Raw genomic sequence first — 22,294 nt, 5'->3', positions numbered from 1 at the left:
GAACCGGATATCACAAACTGCTTTGTTTTGAACTCTCTCACACAACAGACACGGAAGAGAAGACAATGCTGAATAAAGTCGTAGTTTTTGCTATTTTTGGACAAAAATGTATTTTCCATGCTTCAAAAAATTCTAACTGACCCTCTGATGTCACATGGACTACTTTGATGATGTTTTTCTTACCTTTCTGGACATGGACAGTAGACCGTACACACAGCAATGGAGGGACTGAAAGCTCTCGGACTAAATCTAAAATATCTTAAACTGTGTTCCGAAGATAAACGGAGGTCTCACGGATTTGGAACGACATGAGGGTGAGTTATTAATGACATAATTATGATTTTTCGATGAATTAACCCTTTAAATTCTACAAGTCTCATGCTTTTTTCTTTATTTAACCATTTAAAAATATTATCCAGAAATGTAAAAAAAAAACAAAAAACATTAAATAGTTTAATGAGAAAAAAATTAAATGCATTTTATAGGGTCCTAAACATGTAAAGTGAATTGTATACGTTTGTAAAAACATATAAATGATTTAGTAAAAGATTACAATTTAAATAGACATGCTTTTTCATTACTAAACTTTACAATTTAAACATTTTAAAAACAAAATGAAAATAGATTTTAGGGCCTACGTAAGTTTCACCAGGAAAAGCCTCACGTAGCAAATGCTATATGTTAACAGTTTGAATTATGTGAACTCATTACCATTCATTTCCATCATGCATCATAATTGGCTTAAGTTGATTCATTTTGAGATGCAAAACCCTTCTAAAACCTGATCTCAAGTTGTTTTCAAATCAAATGGATGAGACAAGCTGTAAAAAGATAAAACTGACTGATTTTGCTGTTGCAATCCACCAGGAAATCAAGCTCCGAAACATCTCAAATATAATTGCGATATCAGCGTTTCAAAAGGTTCCTGATGTCAGCTCTCTAGACGTGTGTACATGGCAGTGTAAAAACAAATTGCAGCGGCGTAAAATCAATATCAGGGCTATCACATCAAGATGATTAATTATCTTATTGAATATAGCTCTGTCGGGGAGAGTAACAATTGCATGTTGTACAAAAAGTTGTACAAGCTTGTAATGTCAGATGGCAGTGATGAATGTAAGGGGGCGGGGCTCTCCACCACCACGCCCCCTCAGCTCAAGGCCAATATGCACTGAGTAAATGGAGCTCTACACCTGCAATCAGTCAATGCAACATTTTGTCATTGAAATAGTTTGAGGGTGGCATATATGACAGCACTAAACTTTGAGGTACTGTTTGAGCAAAGCCAAAGCCGTTAAAAAACAAGTAAAGTTTTCACACAAAATTTCTTCTGTGTTTTTCTACCACTTCCCTCACAGCGACTGCTTTCAGCATTATAACCGTTATTGCCATGCATTCCTTTATCTTCGCCAGCGTCCACTTGGCAGCAGTGGCACAGTGTTGACAGATTGGTAAGAAGAATTCTGGCATGCAGATGCATTTATTTTCTATTCCTGAAACAATAAGAGAGAGGGCCTTATGCTGTGCAGACACAGTCCTGCTGGAACAACAGCTATTGTGACTCCGTTTGCGTCCTCGCACCAGACAGACAGGTTGTTCTCATACACTAATGCTTCTGCCATGCTTTAGGAGGCTGTTCTTTTATTTTTATCTTTCAACATCAGCAAACTTGACACTAATGCAGCTTACTTGATACAGTACACTATCAAAAGACCATTTATACAATGAAATGAGTGTCTGAAAAACTATATCTGAAACAAACAGATGCATTAGAAAACACTATTCTTTTAAAATACAAAAGAAATACCCACTGGGATCAGAAATGATAGTGCTTGTTCATTTTCCAAGGTTCCTTAGAGATTAAAGTTAGCTAGAAATATTTTCACAACTTCAAATAAATTAACTAAAATATAATATAAAATAAAAAAATGTATATATATATATATTTTTTAATTATATATATATTTTTTAATTATATATATATATATATATATATATATATATTATATATATATATATATATATATATATATATATATATATATATATATATATATATATATATATATATATATAAACATTATTCAGTTTATTTTTGAATAGATTAATTGAAATAAAATAAAAATTATAAATGCATTTATTTTATATTATTTTTTATTTCATCTGGTTACCATGGCAATGATGATTTATTTTATTTTGTTTCAATTAACATTAAAATAACTAATAATTAAATTAACTAAAATAAAATATAATTAAAAAAATGCATTTATTTTATTTCAGATAAATAAAATAAATGATGCCTCATTTTATTTAGTTTAGCTTGATGTATTAAAATACCTAATACTTAAAACTAAGTAAAATAAACATAAAAAAAAACATTTTATGTCATCTACTTTCCAATGAAACATTGGACATACGTATTAGTTTGACCATGTAAATAACTAAAACTAAAATTTGAAAATATGTATATTTAATTAATAATAATATTAAATTAATAAATAGACATAAAACAAAAATAAATGACAAAAACACAACATAAAACTAAAATAAAAACAGAAAATATAAATTAATTTTAAATATCTCCATGATAGCAAACTACTGTAACACTACCTCAAATGTTTATTTGGCATAAGCAATTGAGATCTTTCTAAATTTATTCAAAGTTAGACTAGGTGTATTTAATATTGGTTCTGATCAGCGGAGTGCAGTGTTCTGGAATTGCCATAATATGAATCAGGCTTAATAACGAACAGCAGAGCATGAAACGTTTCTGTCAGCCATCAGCATTAGCCTCCAGTAATTAATAACTGCCTGGCTGCTAGGGGTGTGCGGATTGATCTAAATATCGATAGTATCGATGCCAACACTGGTATTGGTATCAGATCGATACAATTGTAATTGAATCAATATTTTAATTTAAATATCTCTCATCTACGTTCATTATACTTTGCTCGTGTCTTCTACCTCTACAATCCTGAACAAACACTGCTTTCACATCCTGGCCCACTTTGCTACTCCTCCCCCTCCTGCTGCTCTGCTGTGATTCGTTGTTGTGTCGTCACGTGACTCACTGACACAACGCGCCGAGGAGCAGCGAACAGAGTGAGCGAAGTTGATAGCACATTCAGAAGGGGGTTGCTCAGGGAATATAATTGCATAGGTATATTTGTTCTTTGTTTGTTCTTCAGTAATAATTGTGTGCACTTTATTTCATTTGCTTTTAAAACCAGAAAAAAAGGAGAGATTGTTTTTATTCTTTATTTTTTTATTTTATTTTAAAAGGCTGTAAAGAATTCATTCTACAGTGCCTAATAACTAATAATTTTGTGGACTTCAATACATTAATAAAAAATATTGCCTAAATAATTGATCATTCATTCACCTCAGAAATAATGACATGGACCTACTGCACTCCCCTACACAAAAGTTTTTTTATTATTTTTAAGTAAAAAGTATCGTATTGGTATTGTTATCGGCAATACTGACCCTATATGTATTTGGTATCGGATCGATACCAAATTTTGCGGTATCGCCCTCCACTACTGGCTGCATTAGTACAGGAAACCACATTATGTCTCCACCGGTAAAAAGTGATGCAGTTTTGATGAGAGAGACCAATTTCCCTCCATACCCCTCCTCCAGTACTGCAGCACCATGGTTTAAATCCAATTTGAACGGAGCACGGGGGTCACGACTGCTACAAGCTACACAGAAGAGGTGAGAAGAGATGACGGGAAGGGAAGGAAATGAGAAAAGCAAGTTTCACTTTACCGAGGCTATTGTAAGATGACAGGTTCTGCGCTGTCGGACTGTAGAAGATGAGCATCATTGTTTGGCCAGAGCTCGTGGACATGGGCCGCCTGACAGGCAGCTGCTTTTGTTACCCTGAAAGCTCACATTCTCTGCCCGCTTTCTGTTGCGTGTGGACATGTTTACAGAGGCTGCAGACACAACTCCTTGGTCACTGGAGTAGAACAAAGAGACTGCGCCAATTTGGCAGGAGCCGCTGACGGCTCGCTCAGAGCGGCGTGCTTGAAATAATGAGTTTGTACGCAGCCTTCACGTGCAATGTTCGCATGCTTCAAAATACGGTTCAGCAAGGCTTGGCAATTAAAATGATGCATTATGGGTGAAAAAAGAGCAGCGAAAAAGTTACCATGACAAAAACATTACAGAATGACGAGTAAGGATATTGGAAAGTCACCCATTAAACCCCAAATGTTACTATCTATCAACAACGCCCTAGTAACCACTCAGAATACCCTAGCAACAGAGGCACTCAGAACAACTTAGCAATCAAATCTAAACCTAATTAATGTATATGTATACGTGTGTATATGCATGTTTTTATATACACACATTGATACATAAAATAGACATGAAATCTTGCTTTTTCATGTAAGAATTGTATTTCAAATGACAAATATAGAGTTTAGTTTTGCTTGATTAACCAATCTGAATCATGCACCCTGTAATATTTATAGTATAAAGGTATGAAAGCTCCTAGCAAAGATTTTCATACAAAATCATTTCTGTTCCTGTTTAGCCTTCAAAAAATGACTCATCCAGTAATTATCCTAAAAGAGCTTATCAAAACACCCTGATTTCTGTATAAAAAGAGTGTGTTAGTCAAGGAATCACGTGATCTGTTATAAATAGACTTTGAGTTGGCATATTTCTCATTTCAGAACACAACGCTTTTCCATTTCTATTCTTAGCCTGCTGAAAGTGTGCCAGAAAACATTGTGTCAAAGCTTGCTGCTCGGACACGAGACTCAACATGAAATCAATTAGGAAATAAAACCGAAGCACGACACCTGTAACCTGACTTGCCATCTAAACAAGTGAAAATGCTGAAAAAAAACTAAACGTATACAGTAATTACCACATCAACATTAAGACAGGTCTTATTATGCACTCCTATGTTTCATTTAGAAGAATAAAATACACAAAAGAAAGCGTATTTTTCCACATTTACTTAGTTCAGTCAATGCAAATTTGATGTTTGAACTAAATATATACTTTAGGGGAAAAAATGTGACAAAAGTAAAATATGATGCATTTATGCTTTTATTAAATAAAATGTAAGAGAATAAGAGAATTTGTCTATAAATGAACAATATAAAAATATAACAAATAAAAAAATACAAGCATCAAAGACCGAGTTCCTTTTTCTTTTTTTTATGAAATCTACAGAGCCTGACTGACATGTTTCTGAATGGAAACAGGCTAGTAGTTTTGAAAGTTTGTGCCAGAGTCCCAGAAGAGGTCACGCTCGAGACAGAAAAGAGAAATTTAATGGAAAAACTTCAAATAACCTTTTTCTGCCAGTCTCTCATAAAAAATGTACATTCCTATGGTCTTATCATCACCTTGTCTTACAGATACTGTAACCTCACGTTATGTTTCCATTTGACAGTGTTATATTAAACTGCACAGAAACCTGGAGGAGCCGCCCTTACCTTGCCTGACTGCGAGTGTGGTGGTGTAGACCAGGAACAGCAGGATGTAGTTGAGAAAGCACTGGAACACCGGAGTGTTGGCGTGGTAATCATCTGCCAGGTATTTGCTGGTCAGGCCAATCCCACAGATGAGCAGTGATAAGACCTGGCCGAGGGCCAGCGTCAGGAGAAGTTCTCTGTGAACGGAAATCCAGCAGTCATTTGCATATCTCATAGATCCAAAGAAAAACTGTACTGTACCGTGTGACCTAAACCGTGACAGAAGGACACATTAAAGGAAATGTTCAGACAAAAACTAAAGTTCACTGAACATTTACTCACCCTCAGGACATCCAAGATGTAGATGACTTTGTTTCTTCACTGGAATAGATTTGGAGAAATTTAGCCTTTTATCACTTGCTCACCAAAGGATCCTTTGCAGTGAATGGGTGCCGTCAGAATGAGAATCCAAACAGCTGATGAAAACGTAATCCACATCATTCCAGTGTATCAGTTAACATCTTGAAATGAAAAACTATGTGTTTGTAAGACACAAATCCTTTAATAAGTTGTTTTAACTTTAAACCGCCGAAACAATCCATAATAACACTTCATCAAGTGAAAAGGTCCAACCCCTGTTGTCCTCTCACATCACAATGCACCAGCATATTTGTTTACTGTCTTAGACTGAACGGCGCTTGATCTATCTATTTCTCTCTTGATTCAGATGATATTATTTTTTCACCAGAGAAAGCAATATTATGGACATAATATTTTAGCTAGAAACAATAGTTTGAAATTAAAATTATCTGTAAAGATTTAGTTTCTCACTTCACAAGACATGCTGGACTTGAGTCATGAGGATTATTTTGATGTTTTTATCAGATGTTTGGACTGACGGCACCCATTCACTGCAAAGGATCCACTGGCATGCAAAATCTGTTCTGATCTAGAAACAAACTCATCTCATTTTGAATGGCCTGAGGGTTAGTACATTTTCAGTAAATATTCATTTTTGAATGGACTATTCCTTCAAAAGTAGATAAAAGGGACCTAAGGATAAATCTCAACAACCTTGGAGAAAAATGGATTTCTAGATTAATGGTTCTTGATCCTGCTCATAAAAGTCTTTAGTTTGTGAATGAATTTGTGCTGTAAGAATTTAATTGGACATACACAACCTCTGATGTCAACAACAAATGATAAGTGTTTTGTCCTTTCTGTTTATTTTGCAAATATATGTGATTACATTCCACTTTTTCATATAAATGTGTTGTGTTGAAGTTGAGATAAAAATACTGTAACAAAAAGGTGTAACCAAAGAGAAGGGTGAACACTATATGTAATTCTGTGAGAAGCTATCAAGCAATAGCTACCAAGTAAAGAGAAGACACACTTTTCTTTGTTGAAGTGCTTCAGTCAATTAACACTTTAATTCTTTTTGAAGCGCATTAATTTTTTTATCAACAGATTGTTCTTTACAGAGTGTTTCCTATGATATGATTGTCTGTGCTGGGGAGAAAATAAATAAAAGTAGCAATGCCACTAACCATAAAAAATAAAACGAGTTTCAATGTAACTTTCCAACACTGGTGACCTCCCATCAAGCAAGCCTTTCAAGAGCTGTTCGCCACATCCTTGCCGTCGGATCTAAGTGATGATAAAATCAAACCAGCTGTCATGGTGATAAACAAACTTGCTTCCTGTAATTCATCAAGACAATTTGTCAGATTTGCCATTTTCTGGGATGTGCCAGATGGTTAGTTACAGGTGGTGGTTAGTGGGAACGACTAGTGAAATCCAATTGTAGGTGCAGTATGTGTGTGTGTGTCTGTGTGTGCCTGAGACTGAGTGTGTGACAGTCCAATTGGCAGGATCAGAGCTCTGAGGAGAACGCAGGAAATGCAGGCGTGCAGAACCGGGTGAGGGAATGAACTGTCAATCAACTGGGCTTAAATGTAGGGGACCTGACCTCTCTTCAAAAACACCATCCAGCACCCCAGTGAACACAGCGCATACGAAAACAGCCAGTGCTCACCGCACACACATGGATAACGAATGAGGCACGCACACAGGTTAATTCCAGAGACAACATGCAGGAAGATGAAAGAGGAGCAGCGTTATCAAAAAACATGGTGCTGCTGCACTGGTACACCATGAAACACAAGGTGGAAAAGAAAATGGGGCAAAAAAAACAAAACGAAAAAAAAAACAGTGTGTTTGTCCTGCCTTTTATTTTCATACAAATCCTCTTAGTCTAGTACAACAGAGATAATAAAAGGAATGTTACGCTTTAGTAAGTAATTGAAAAGTGGATTAGAAGCTACCTAAAAATTAAAGTTGCTATATTTACAAGAAATCAGAAATGTTTGTAATGCACTTCAATTCTTATATGTAAGTGTGTGTGTGTGTGTGTATTTTGGGATGTACAGTCGTGGCCAAAAGTTTTGAGAATTACATAAATATTGGAAATTGGAAAAGTTGCTGCTTAAGTTTTTATAATAGCAATTTGCATATACTCCAGAATGTTATGAAGAGTGATCAGAATTGCATAGTCCTTCTTTGCCATGAAAATGAACTTAATCCCAAAAAAACCTTTCCACTGCATTTCATTGCTGTCATTAAAGGACCTGCTGAGATCATTTTAGTAATCGTCTTGTTAACTCAGGTGAGAATGTTGACGAGCACAAGGCTGGAGATCATTATGTCAGGCTGATTGGGTTAGAATGGCAGACTTGACCTGTTAAAAGGAGGGTGATGCTTGAAATCATTGTTCTTCCATTGTTAACCATGGTGACCTGCAAAGAAACGCGTGCAGCCATCATTGCATTGCATAAAAATGGCTTCACAGGCAAGGATATTGTGGCTACTAAGATTGCACCTAAATCAACAATTTATAGGATCATCAAGAACTACAAGGAAAGAGGTTCAATTCTTCTAAAGAAGGCTTCAGGGCGTCCAAGAAAGTCCAGCAAGCGCCAGGATGGTCTCCTAAAGAGGATTCAGCTGCGGGATCGGAGTGCCACCAGTGCAGAGCTTGCTCAGGAATGGCAGCAGGCAGGTGTGAGCGCATCTGCACGCACAGTGAGGTGAAGACTTTTGGAAGATGGCCTGGTGTCAAGAAGGGCAGCAAAGAAGCCACTTCTCTCCAAAAAAACATCAGGGACAGATTGATCTTCTGCAGAAAGTATAGTGAATGGACTGCTGAGGACTGGGGCAAAGTCATATTCTCCGATGAAGCCCCTTTCCGATTGTTTGGGGCATCTGGAAAAAGGCTTGTCCGGAGAAGAAAAGGTGAGTGCGACCATCAGTCCTGTGTAATGCCAACAGTAAAGCATCCTGACACCATTCATGTGTGGGGTTGCTTCTCATCCAATGGAGTAGGCTCACTCACAATTCTGCCCAAAAACACAGCCATGAATAAAGAATGGTACCAAAACACCCTCCAACAGCAACTTCTTCCAACAATCCAACAACAGTTTGGTGAAGAACAATGCATTTTCCAGCACGATGGAGCACCGTGCCATAAGGCAAAAGTGATAACTAAGTGGCTCGGGGACCAGAATGTTGAAATTTTAGGTCCATGGCCTGGAAACTCCCCAGATCTTAATCCCATTGAGAACTTGTGGTCAATCCTCAAGAGTCGGGTGGACAAACAAAAACCCACTAATTCTGACAAACTCCAAGAAGTGATTATGAAAGAATGGGTTGCTATCAGTCAGGATTTGGCCCAGAAGTTGATTGAGAGCATGCCCAGTCGAATTGCAGAGGTCCTGAAAAAGAAGGGCCAACACTGCAAATACTGACTCTTTGCATAAATGTCATGTAATTGTCGATAAAAGCTTTTGAAATGTATGAAGTGCTTGTAATTACATTTCAGTACATCACAGAAACAACTGAAACAAAGATCTAAAAGCAGTTTAGCAGCAAACTTTTTGAAAACTAATATTTATGTAATTCTCAAAACTTTTGGCCACGACTGTAGTTTCTCAGCCAAAATGTGCAATATATACTGTATATAAAGTAAAGTAACAAGTTGTAAAATGTAATCAAATGTATTGTTTTTGGGAGTAAAGTGTTTGAATACCATATAATTATGTGTAAGATCCACATTCAACAAAACCATAAATGTTTTGCAATTATATATTGTTTTTAGTAGTATGAATATAACTTTTTAAATGTGTATTAAACAAAACAACAAATGTAGTTTTGCATTAATTTTAATGTACTGTACTGTAAAACTACATTTGTTGTCTTAATATAAATTTTAAACATTAATTTTATAATATTCATACTTTTAGACTTTTTTAACATTAATTCTAAGTATATATGTATATATAATAATGTTAAAAAATACACATATTAGTCTTAAATATATTGAATTTGATTAAACTTTGAAATAAAGAAAAATTAGGCTTCTATATTTGTGTGTACGTATGTGTGTCTATATAATGTATCAGAAACTTTTAATTTTAGATATATATGGATTGATTCAATCATGGATTCAATCTGAATCAACTCTCTGACTGGATTCAAACTGGTAACCCTAGCTGTGTTAAATGATTCATTAAAAGAATTAATTAAGAAATTAATTCATAATTCATTACAAGAATCAAATCATAAGAGTCCTTTGTTCATGTGTCAGACGGCACTGTTTGTGCTGTGTTTGCGTTTGAGTGCAGCCAGTGAAGACACAAAAAAACTGAACGGTGTGTTGCTTTATTTATAAGTGTATTATTATTTACAGTACACAGTATTTTTCATCTTAGCACATTTAACTCAGACTGCAAGCTCATTACTCAGGTAAAATATTATTTCCGTGCTGTGGCCCTGCAGATTCAGGAGTGGTGCAGAAAACGATGCTAAATGTTAATTAGATGTGCTTACAACAAAAATGTTCATCTATTCATGTAAAATTTTAGAGTCAAGTACGGCAATTAATGACAAACAAAACAGCTTTGAGACTTGGAAAAGGTTACGGAAACTTCATTTTTTTGTCATCACATTACAAAGCTGTCCTCATTACAAAACAAACGCTTGTAGAATTGCTCTCATTTAAAGACTTGGTTCATTGATTTCTTTTGTGTTTTTCACATTATGGTGTACACTTTACACAATTAATTGCAGGACCCTGTCCAAAATGATGCATTTTTTGATGAGGACATGCAGTCTCGTGGCCTTCATTTAAAGGGATAGTTCATCCAAAAATGAAAATTTACTAAATATTTCCTCACCCTCAAACCATCCAAGATGTAGATGAGTTTGTGTCTTTGTTTCTTTCTTTGGAGAAACTTAGCATTACAGTACATCACTTGCTCACCAATGGATACTGTGCAGTGAATGGGTGCCGTCAGAATGAGAGTCTAAACAGCTGATATATAACATCATAATAATCAACAAGTAATCCACACGACTCAAGTCCATCAATTAAAGAGAAAAACATCATCATTAAAGGCATTTTAAAACTTCAAACCATTGTTTCTGACTAAAATATGCGTCCTCGATCCATCACATAGCCTTCTCCAGTGAAAATTCCATCATGTCTGAAATATTGTATGCACAGATCAAGACAAGCACCATTTACAATCCAAAATAATTCTAAACAGACATTATTGTGATGTTTTTATCAGTTGTTTGGAATCTCACTCTGACGGCACCCATTCACTGCAAAGGATCCATTCGTGAGCAAGTTTCTCCAAGTCTTTTCTGATGAAGAAACAAATTCATCTACATCTTGGATGGCCTGAGGGTGAATACATTTCAGCAAATATTCATTTTTGGGTGATCTGTTCCTTTAAGTGTGTCTGTGAAGTGCATGAGATTGAAGTGTTTTACATTTGTTGTTTTATTTCAAAAGGGTGCTCACCATTCACAAGTACCCCCTTTGTGACTGCTACAAAAGACAAAAACATCTACTCTATTTAACAAGGGAGAAATATTACAGAATTATTCAACTGAAGCCGGATAATCACATCAAGACAAGGACCATGAGGAGGTGAAATTTCTTACATTCAATTAAGAAAAGACACTGAAAGAAAAGCATCAAATACTTGAGGTTAAACCAAGAGCATTTGTTACAACAGGCGACTCTAGGATTTCAGTCTCAGGGAGGCTCAGCCTTGATCGGAGCATGAGCTGATGTGGCTCAAAGGAATATTTTGCTTTAAATGCAAGGGGTCACAAGTTCAAATCTTGCTCCAGGGATTACTGATCTGACAAACAGATGCTAAGATATATATATATATATTGATATTGATATATTGATGAGCAGAAGAAACTTTTTTCAAAAACATTAAAAATAGTAATGTTTCCAAACTTTTGGTCTGTACTGTATATATATATATATATATATATATATATATATATATATATATAGTAATCATGGCCTGTTTGGTTGCATTTATCTTGTGATTTCACTGGAACAGAAAGCACTGGAATGAGATGGATGAGAGACGTTAAAGTCTTTTAATAATGCAATAACCTCACATTACTTACTTCAGCTGCTGTTTTCAGCAAACGTCAAGACAGATCAAAAAATCATTTTTTAGGGGGACTGGCAGCTGAAGTCCTAAACAGTGGCAAGCAATGTTTGTTACCCCTTCTTTGTCGCGAAATGAGAGGAAATACACATCTGGTTTATTTGACTGAGATTAATGAATGTCCGATTAGCTCTTCAGCTCTTCACCGGTTCTGACAAATATTGAGCGATGGCCAATTTCATGATAACAGTATTAAAGTGATGTAGCAGATATCCGACATCTCGCATCTCTATCCCCAGGGCTTTTGTGGCCATTTTCTAATTTTCTCAAAGACTACAGGCTTTTGCCGAGAACATTACCGTCTGCAGGCAAACGCTTGGAGCTCCACGTACTGTAATGACACTCAGAAGTGACAGCAATGATCAATCATGCGTGACAATTATTGTGTGACTCAAGTTCTATTTTTCTTAATTAAATTAAATTAAATTAAATTGATAAATTTAAAAAAAATAAAAATGTACAATACAAATAAAACAAGACAAGTTAAAATAAAAATATTATTTATTTTATTTTATTGACATTGCCGTAATTTTTTTTAATGTGATAACAGTGGTATAATTTTAATCATTTGTGACAATAACTGTGTGACGATGTTTTTCTTCAAAATATTTAACTCTGACTGAAAACTAGTAATAAATAAATAAATTAAATTAAATATAAAATAAAATTAATATATTAATATATTATATGATAAGGTAAAATTTAAGGTAAGTAAATAAAATGAATAATAATAATAAGAAGAAGAATAAATACAAAAAAAAAACAAGATAAAACAAAATAAAGTAAAACTAAATATATATTTGATTTTCTTGACATTGCTGTCATTTCTGTGTGCTATAATAACATTCAGCAATGACAGCAATGGTCAACTCACAACTAGCCAGGAACAGATAAATGTGTTCATAGTAAAATGATACAAAGGTTACAAAATAAACCCCATGCTTATATTAAAAAAGCATTATACTGTACAAAGAAAGTGTTCAAAGTACTGCACGTAGCAAACATTTCAGCATAAATCATTGTAAACCTGTGCCTCGTCAAACTTTTTAAGAACAGACCTATCAATCACTGAAGAATAAAAAGTGAAATGTCATACATGATTGAGGCCTTGCTTGTGTCTCAGAAAGGTCCAAAACACACATGCATGAGCTCACCTCACCCAACAGTAACACAGAGGTTCAAATTTGCATTTAGATAGAAACCAATTTGCTTTTCTCTAAGGCAATTGTATTTAAGATGAAATATGTAGTTTTTTTTTCTTTCTTTTTGGTCTATGTTACATTGCCCCAAGAGGTATTACCAGGCCGAGAGTTGAATTGAATTTGCTTTATAGCTTCTGTAAGAAGCTCTCTTTCATTATGGAGGACAAAGAGTGACAAGGACAAAAAGAAAATTATATTTAGCTCATATACGCTTTACTGTCCTTCACATGTGATGATTGGTCACTCCAGTCCTCTAGGAAACTGATATCTTCTTGACCTCAGACTATTAAGGAGCCTGTGTGTTTGTACACTCTGCATTCACTGCAAAAGAGCTGAAAACATTCATGTTGTATTTGTTGATCTCTACTGTTCTTCTCAAGGACAGGGATGTGATGAGGACGAACAGAGGAGCAAAACAACAAGTAAACTATTTATCTGCTGATACAAACAGAAAAAAGAGGTTAAGACACACTGGGACTTGGCCTCTGTTACAAAAGTGTCCTGTTGTGTTGCACTCACGGGCCGTAAAAGACATCGTTTTGAGACAAGTGTGACAAATGTACGGCCTGTACTTTTCAGGGACATTTTCTGTTCAACAGACATTCATGAAAACGTCAGTCAGGTTATATGTTCTTATATATATAAAAAGCATGAATATTTTTGTGGACGCCATTGTACACTTTTCAAGACTCTTCTATAAATGAATAAATGCAAAATAACATTTATTTGAAGCATAAAACTTTTATAGCATTTTAAATGTTAACTTTAATGTGATTAATTTAATGTGTCCTTGCTGAATAGAAGTATGAATTTCTTTAAATCGTTTAGATTTATATTTTATAATATTTTATTATTAACACATACCCCAAAATAAAAAAGCAGCAATGCCATATAAGAAAAAATGTAGGTTCCCCAATGAACTTTTCAGTGAACAGTTCTTAAAAGAACCTTTTTTTTCCTTAAAGTTAAGAGCATTTTCAAATGCAGTATAAAGAACCTTTTTACTATAAAGAACTTTTTGTGGAATGTAAATACTCCATGGATGTTCCAGATTCTCCACATAACTCATTAATGCCAATAAACAACCTTTATTATTAAGCATATATCATATATTATCTAATAGGTGTTGGTAAAGTCTATATGACTTTTCTGAAGCTTTCCTGTGAGTAAAAAAAAAAAAGTAAATTAATATTATCAACTGATGATAATCATCTCTGCTCTGCACATGTTATGGACTACTTTTAATTTGTTAATATAGTGTTTTTTGTCCTGATTGATCAGAATGACTTACTAAGTCATGTACCACCAGTTCTTTTCTTTCAATGGCTATCTATACTCTTTCATAGTGCAGCAGCCTATGAAGCAAACTAACCATTACTGACTAACTAATATTTACTGAAAGAGCCACAGACGACATCCCATAATGGCCTCTCTCTATAGAGCCCACACTAGTACCATTAAATAAGATTTGGACAGAATTATTCCACAGCCAGAAAAACATCAGTTCTACCAACTTCACAAGAGTCAGCAAGGATTTTTTCATACTTTAGAGCGCCTGTGAATTCAGTGTAATTGGGAGGATTGTAAAGTCTGTTATTTAAAAAAAAAAAAAAGATGACGGGGTGTGTGTGAAGAAGTAAACAACTTCAGATCAAACATACAAGATAGTCTGCAGGAAGACAGAGCCTGGCAAGAGAGGAATTTATCAAAGATATCTGATACTTGCTTTCAAGCAGGCTTATTAATCTATTGAACAAATTGGGAGGTGAGGAAACATATCTGTCATGCAGAATTCTCGATCCTCAGTGGCTGAGGAGGAGGAAATAAATGAGATTTCCACCTGAAATATGACTAGAATTGATTTTAGAGCCATGCATGGTCATAACTAAAATTTAAATCAAAGGTTTCCAAACAAAGACTGTTATTGCCATTTCTGACTTTTGACAAAAAATGTCATTCAATTTAGCCAATCTTTTATGTATGTCATAGGGATATTTCACCCAAAAATAAAAATTCTGTCATCATCCACCCTCAAGCAGTTCATGAATGTCTTTGTTGAACACAAAACAAGATATTTTTGTAAAACAATGTGGGAAGCCAAACAATTTCTAGGCCACATTGAGTTTAATAGTACTTTTTCCATACAGGGAATGCCTGGCACATTCTTCAAAATATATTATTTTATATTCAACAGAAATAAGAAATGCATACAAGCTTGGAACAACTTGAGGATGAGTAAATGATGACATCACTTTTATTTCATTATTCCTTTGACTAAATAAACAAATGATGTCAATTATACACAATTTTTGTCAAATTAATATATTTTAGTTCAATTTTGTGGTTTTCACAATTTTTGTGTATCAATTTTTTTATATTATGTTATATTAAACTACTAAATAGACATTATATGTATGATTAAAATAATTTGATTTAAAATAAAAAATAAAATTTTCCATTTTTTGTTGCATCTTGCAGTATTAGATTTGTTAGAATTATTTTTATTTTATCTTTCACACAGCCTTCACCCAACCGTTCACACCAATTCCTCAGATTTACTTGAAGCTCTAATTTCCAGATGTCTCGGATCAAATGATGGTTAACTCAAACGGATGTCTTGTCAGATCAATAGACTTCACTTTACAACAAAGACTTACCAGCAAACTCCACCGAAACAACAGAGGGGAAAAAAGCTTCAAAGTCAATCCGACAAAAGTGGTCTCTGTCTGGTAATCTGTTCTGACAGCCTCTTTGAAAGAGTGAAGTAAAACGCTACACACCTTATTTACGGCGCTACTCTGGGCTTCTGCTCTGCTAGAAAAGAAAGAATGTTTAAGATAGATTTTTTTCTCACTTGCATCTCCTCATCAGATCTACACTCAATGCTAACTCTGAAGGTCCAATCAAACATTGTTTTCTCCCAAATTACTCCAGTCCAGATCAATACAGATCAGTGGGATGACCTAGACTCTCCTCAAGGGGTAAATATACATCAAGTGCTAATTTCATTCCCATTCAAGGCAATGCCTTGCCTCTTGAAATAAGACCCATGCTAGAGACAGAAAAGCAGAGTGAACCGGAGAACTACTCAAGCTTTTTTTTTCATATATTCTCTACTGCAAAGGCTCTCCAGTATGCAGTGGTACATGAAGTGCCTGAAGTTCTACACCACATGACGCATAATTGAAATTCTCAAAAAATATAGTATTTTAGATTCACTTTTTTAAAAAAAAGGTTTCTTAAGTTTAAATTTAAGTTTATATTTTATTATAATATATTATATTTATTATAAGTATAATAAATTTGGTTTAACTTATAGTGAATTTAAAAATCTTTTTAAACTTTTTAAAAAAAAGTTGAATTTTATATAACTTATAAAAAAGTTTAGATTTATTTTTTTATTTAGATGTGTTAAATTAGTAAATAAGCATAAGATGTCATGGCTTGCTGTTTATAAAATGTTATACAGTGTTTGCAAAACCCATAAAAATATTTAAAAAATATTTCTAAATTTTTAAACATATAAAGTATATGTATATACCTTTAAAATATATTTAAGTTTATTTATTTATTTTGTATACTATTTAAAATAAGCCACATTTTTGCAAAGAAATATGGAAAAAAACCTGAAACCACCACCTGTTAATTTTCACAATCCAAAGAATTCCTGATTTATAAAATCATGTCCCACCAATATTTACCATACTGTTTAATTGCATCTGCTGCAAATAAATCCGATTACAGTAGTGAAATGAATTGTGAACACTGTTGATTTCAAGGTGATGGGGTCTAAACAGTCTCATTTTGTCAAACACAGTACTTGATCTAAATGAAGATCAAGTTTCCATGAAAATCATGTTACCATACCAAAGAGAATAAACAAAACCCCTGTACTGGGAGTGCAGTAAACATGTTTCTGTTGTCCCTGTCATACTTCTGGAAGGTGCTCGGTAGTGTGTAGCCACACACATTAGAAAAGAGAGATCTAAAGGGATTAAATAAACAATCGTTTAATGCGAACTAGGTCATGTCCCACAGGAAAGAGAACACTCTATTCGCATTTGCACAGATAAATGTTGTCCTAAAACAAAACTGAGTTGGAATGATATATGGGCATAACAGTACATTTATTTACTAAATCTCTCTAAAAGGTTTGATCTCTCTGTGGCTAGGATTTTTTGCAGACATCAAATAGCCAAAAAACATTTAGATTGAGGAGAGGTCCATTGATTTAAAAAAAAAAAATCGTAAAAAAATCATTACTCTAGTCTTTATTGTCACATGATCTGTCAGAAATCACGATTTGATGCTCAAAAAACAATTCTTGTTATTATTAATCTATCCTGCTTAATATTTTTGTGGACAAGCAGAAAGCAATGCAATGCACCTTTAGATAAGCACAAACTACAAACCACATTATGTCATTTTTTTCTGTATTGCATTAATTTTCCTTGCCGTTAAGCAGATGCTAGACCACCTACTATAGTGCAAGTACTCACTAAAGCATACCACCGAAATCTAATATCCTGCCATGGAGACGACTCATGTAATATACAATGCCTTAAGATGTAATTAAGGATCTATTTAGCTGGGTTCAGCTTCTAGAAATCAGCCCTGCTCAAAATTTCAAGTGTTTCACATGATAATTTTCACCCCTCCAAGAAGCCGCACGAAACTAGCACAGACTCCCTGTGGGGTCTCGGTAACCCTAGCTTGCCCCGCTTCGCTATATGTATCAGAGAGCCCATGCTTCATTTAACTAACTCGCAGAGGGATTAGGGAGAGCACAAAAGTGAATTCTTTCTCAAAGGAAGGGAAGTTCTTTCATCTAGGAGTCGTCTTGCTGTGCTGGGGTTGGGATCAGTCTCACAGAGGGGTTTTACTCAAAGGTTTAGTCACCGTGAGGTAAAGCGACCACCAATTTGATTGCAACGTTGAAAAATCTGGAATGATACGCTTTCTCAACCTGGAACATCAAATCAGTTTTCTTCAAAGGGACATTCTGCTGAACAGATTAAAATGATTTGATTGTCTTTGAAATGGATAGTTCAGATTCTGAAAATCTATGAAAGCTGATTGAATGAGACATCGTGAGTAGTTTGGGGTCAGTATGATTTATGATAGTGAACAGAGACTACATTTATTTGATCATTAAAAACAAATATTGTAAAAACAGTTTTCACTTTGAATATATTTTAAATATATAATTTATTCCTATGATGCAAAGCTGAAACTTCAGCATCATTACTCCAGTCTTCAATGTCACAAAACAGCTTTGTTACCAACAGTCTTCAAAATACCTTGTTTTATGTTCCACAAAAGTAAGATTTGAAATGACACGAGGGTGAGTAAATGATGATGGAATTTAATTTATTTGAATTTTTTTTGGGGGGGGGGGGGGTGAACTGTCCCTTTAATATTAATTATTATTATTATTATTAATAATAATAAAATTATACTGTAAATAAAAAACTAAATCTGCCAGCAGGTGGTGGTAAATGTCTTCATTCAATTCGTTCAAACGCTGGTTCATTCAGGAATCAAGTAAATGGCTCTCTTTATAAATAGATCTTTGAATCATTGATTCACATGATTCCTTCAAAACTCGGATTCATTCAATAACTAAACAATGCTATTGCTTCAAAGGTAATATGTTCTCTGCAAAATTTAGCAAAAAAACATAATATTGTGTTTATAACAATATCTACTTCTTATTTACTGAACTGTTGTATAAAATCACATTTGCGGTCGTTATATTCGGGACAAAATCAGCACTCATCTAATACTGCTCTCCCTGCTCATGTGATATCATATGATATAAAAACATGAGACAAAAACTCATATAGGGGCATTTTTGCACCAAAATCTTGAATTGTAGAACATAACTTCATTTATGGGGTTGTTGTCCTGCATCATATTTGTGAACAGTCAATTATGTCAAATGTAAGATGATGTACAGATTTGGGGGTGGGGCCAATGCGTTAACGGTGTTAAAATATTTTAATTGCGTTATTTTTCATAACTAATTAATTAAGTTAATGCGTTACACTAACAGCCCTATTTGAAATAAAAATATCTTGTAACATTATGAATGTCTTAAGTCTCACTTTTGATCAATTTTACGCATTCTTTCTGAAGTATTAATAAAAATAAAAAAAACATACCATGACCCCAAAATTTTGAACAAAGGTACACCTGTGATCGTATAACACAAATTCACCAGTTGTGTTAATGAACTATTAATTGGAGAAAAAAAATTATTGTGATTATTTTTATTGATAAATTCAAAAATGTATTTTATTGATAATTTTCTTCAATAAAATTGTGTTTAATTGAACATTGGTTAGTTATCATGGTGCTGTTGCCAACATTTCATCAAAGTTATCCATATTCATGCACTATATTACAAGTCTTCTGAACCCATATGATATAAAGTATGATGACAAACCAGACATTTATATCAGTTTTCACTGAAAATACCAACATTATAGGGATTATTTATTTGATGTAAACATTCATATGGAATACTTTGGGAGTTCTTTCATAGTCATTGTTTGTCCTTTTTGACAAATATGGTGACTATGACTATGTAAACTTCCATCATACAGAAAAGAGATGTGAAATTATTTTTGGGTTTTCTTTCATTTTTGGGTGAATTATCCCTTTAAACTCTGTTCTGATCTACCACCACTTGATGGTAGGTATTCAAATCAGATGCAAATGAAGAAATTAATCACACTTGTTACAGGTTAAAGGTCCAGTGCCAGATGGCTTGTTGACATTACATGCTTTTTTTATGTTTCCAGGGTGCCATACACAGTTAATGGGATGTAAACCTACGAATATATACTGTTGCAAGTCACACAGGTCAGAGTTTATGAAAAATTGACTTTTTGTTCCTCTACATTCCGCTTATATCAACTTTCAACTAAACGAACGTCCTGTTTCACTCAGAAAAGCATCACTTAGAGGAAGTTAAATGATTTGCGATCGCAACTTACAGTAAAGTGTGTTAAATATCGAAATGCTTTTATAGTGAGAAACCGAATATGACTTTGATAAAGTCTGATATCAATGTATGCTATGGGAAGCTGTGAGTACAGATTTCAGATTGTTGTGCTGAATCCTCAATCCAGGTAATTTCGCTCAAGGACATTAGAAGGTCAAGAGGCTGAATATTTGAGCAATATTATAAGATACAATTCATACAGAAAAGCAATAACACCGCTAGATATATTTCAGTTAGGGTTCAGATAAATCAAACTGATAGATCAAACTTTAGTGACAAAAATATTTAACACAAAAGCAAAAAAAATAATTTTGAAGTTGTTAATAATATGCCTATATGTATTTTCATAAGGAACCCCACACTGAGATGGAATACAATTAGTAGATTTTAATTTAAATAGAGATTAACTCTTTAAAAGGCAGTAAAATACTGAACCTCACTGTTACTGACCTTTGCAACCCATTTTATTTCCAATAAGATCCCCCAAAAAATAGACCTAAAGACATTGCTTAATTTTTTTCCAATGGATACAAACTGAAACAGTTCGTAAAAGCACCCACAACTAATTTAAGTTAGATAAAACAATAACAGCATGATCCAATACAACTCAAACAGGTCCATATCATCTTATACTGACGTTACAGACTACACAATAATGCATATGTCACTGCCGATAAAAGAAACCTGACCATTCCCTCCCGAAAGTCACTCTCCCAACATTTCAGAAAGCCGCAGACAACATGGCCTGTGTTCAGTTGGCATGCTGGGTAGCAGAGAGCCATTGTGAGATCCAACCATGCTGCCAGAAAACAACTCAATGGTCACTTCACTCAGTACAGAGCTGTAGTCATGATATCAATCATCCTTCATATACTGCAGCACACAAATAACCACTGTTTCCATGCACAGGGTCATTACTCAAGCGGAGCGGATGCTTTCACATCAAAAATACACGCATCTCTCTCTCTCGTTTTCTAGAGCAAAAGTGCAAATCAATCAGCATAAGGTAAAGAATGTAATTTCAACCACTTGTACTTGTAGTAACAGCACAACTGTATTGAGACAGACAGATCTCTCTGTTATGTGTTGTTATGTATTGTGTTATGCTGGTCTGAAAACGAGGTGTGTTCAGGTACATTGTTGGCGCACTGCTATTTTGAGGCAATTGAAATAGACTGTACCATTGACCAACTAAAACCTGGTCTAAAACCAATGTTATTTAAAGAGCGCTTTAGTAATATGCGCCTATAGGTGGGTCCATACCACGCGTACACTGCTTATTACACACACTGAGACGGGCAGCAGCACACAACCATTCCAAATATTAAAATGCAAAGGATTACAATGTAAAAGATTATTATTGTGTTGGCTACATAAATATAAAAATGCCTACATAATGGATAGTCATTAAATGTGTCAGAATTAGCCTACCTATTTGCTCGTGCACGAGCAGCTTTCCTCTCTGGAGACACATTCAGTCTTTGCTTGCAAATTCCACTGTGTAAATAGCAAATCGGCCATTGCACGAGCGCAAACCGGCTCTTAAAGGGAATGGGAGATTCTGATTGGTTTATTGCACGTTATGCCCAAAACACACCCATTACTCATTAAGAGAATAAGAACTACCCCTTTAGACCATGTGCTAGGCGTGCCAACCATTTTTCCTGTCGTTAAAACTAGCAAAAGTGGATTCGGACATGCCCTAAGTGCACTTACACCTTGCTCTTTAAACCATGCTTTTAAATAGTCAAAATGGGGCCCATAATGTTTTCAAGATTTTTACTTAAAAAAAACATCATAATGGTGAAGTAATGGGCTATTTTCTGTCCTGTTTGTTACCCCCCTCATCAGAACGCTCTCTATGAATGGGTGTGGCGGATTCTACACTCGGACGCCCACTGCTATGAATGTCTAATGTATGTTTGACAGCCTTCACAGATGGACGCTACTGTAATTTAGGTTAAAAACGCATAAATACTCATTACATATCAAACGCTCTGCTTAACAGACAAGGCAATAGATATCACGTAATAAAAACTGTTACTCACACTTGTGTTTTAAATATTCTGTTATTTAGTTAGTGTTTATTGCATTATTTTACTG

General features: G+C 34.5%; 2 protein-coding genes across 3 annotated transcripts in view; both read right to left on the bottom strand.

Annotated features, from left to right (window-relative positions):
• LOC132106525 (dehydrodolichyl diphosphate synthase complex subunit nus1) overlaps positions 1-22,294 on the bottom strand; it is a 314,847-nt gene that overhangs the window by 258,979 nt on the left and 33,574 nt on the right. The gene's annotated exons all lie outside the window — the stretch shown is intronic.
• The window catches only part of LOC132106520 (solute carrier family 35 member F1-like), a 77,689-nt gene that overhangs the window by 36,403 nt on the left and 18,992 nt on the right, over positions 1-22,294 (bottom strand). Inside the window, exon 2 of one of the 2 annotated variants that reach the window (XM_059512273.1) lies at positions 5,463-5,638. In XM_059512273.1, coding sequence (XP_059368256.1) covers positions 5,463-5,638 — 176 coding nt within the window. Of the gene's footprint in view, positions 1-3,771; positions 3,972-5,462; positions 5,639-22,294 lie in introns of those variants that run through there. The other variant, XM_059512274.1, reaches the window with a different exon arrangement.

The sequence above is a fragment of the Carassius carassius genome, chromosome 27 (assembly GCF_963082965.1).
Source record: "Carassius carassius chromosome 27, fCarCar2.1, whole genome shotgun sequence".
In the NCBI taxonomy this organism is placed as follows: Eukaryota; Metazoa; Chordata; class Actinopteri; order Cypriniformes; family Cyprinidae; genus Carassius; species Carassius carassius.
The sequence above is the reverse complement of the archived record's forward strand: the minus strand, read 5'-3'. Positions and strand labels throughout refer to the sequence as shown.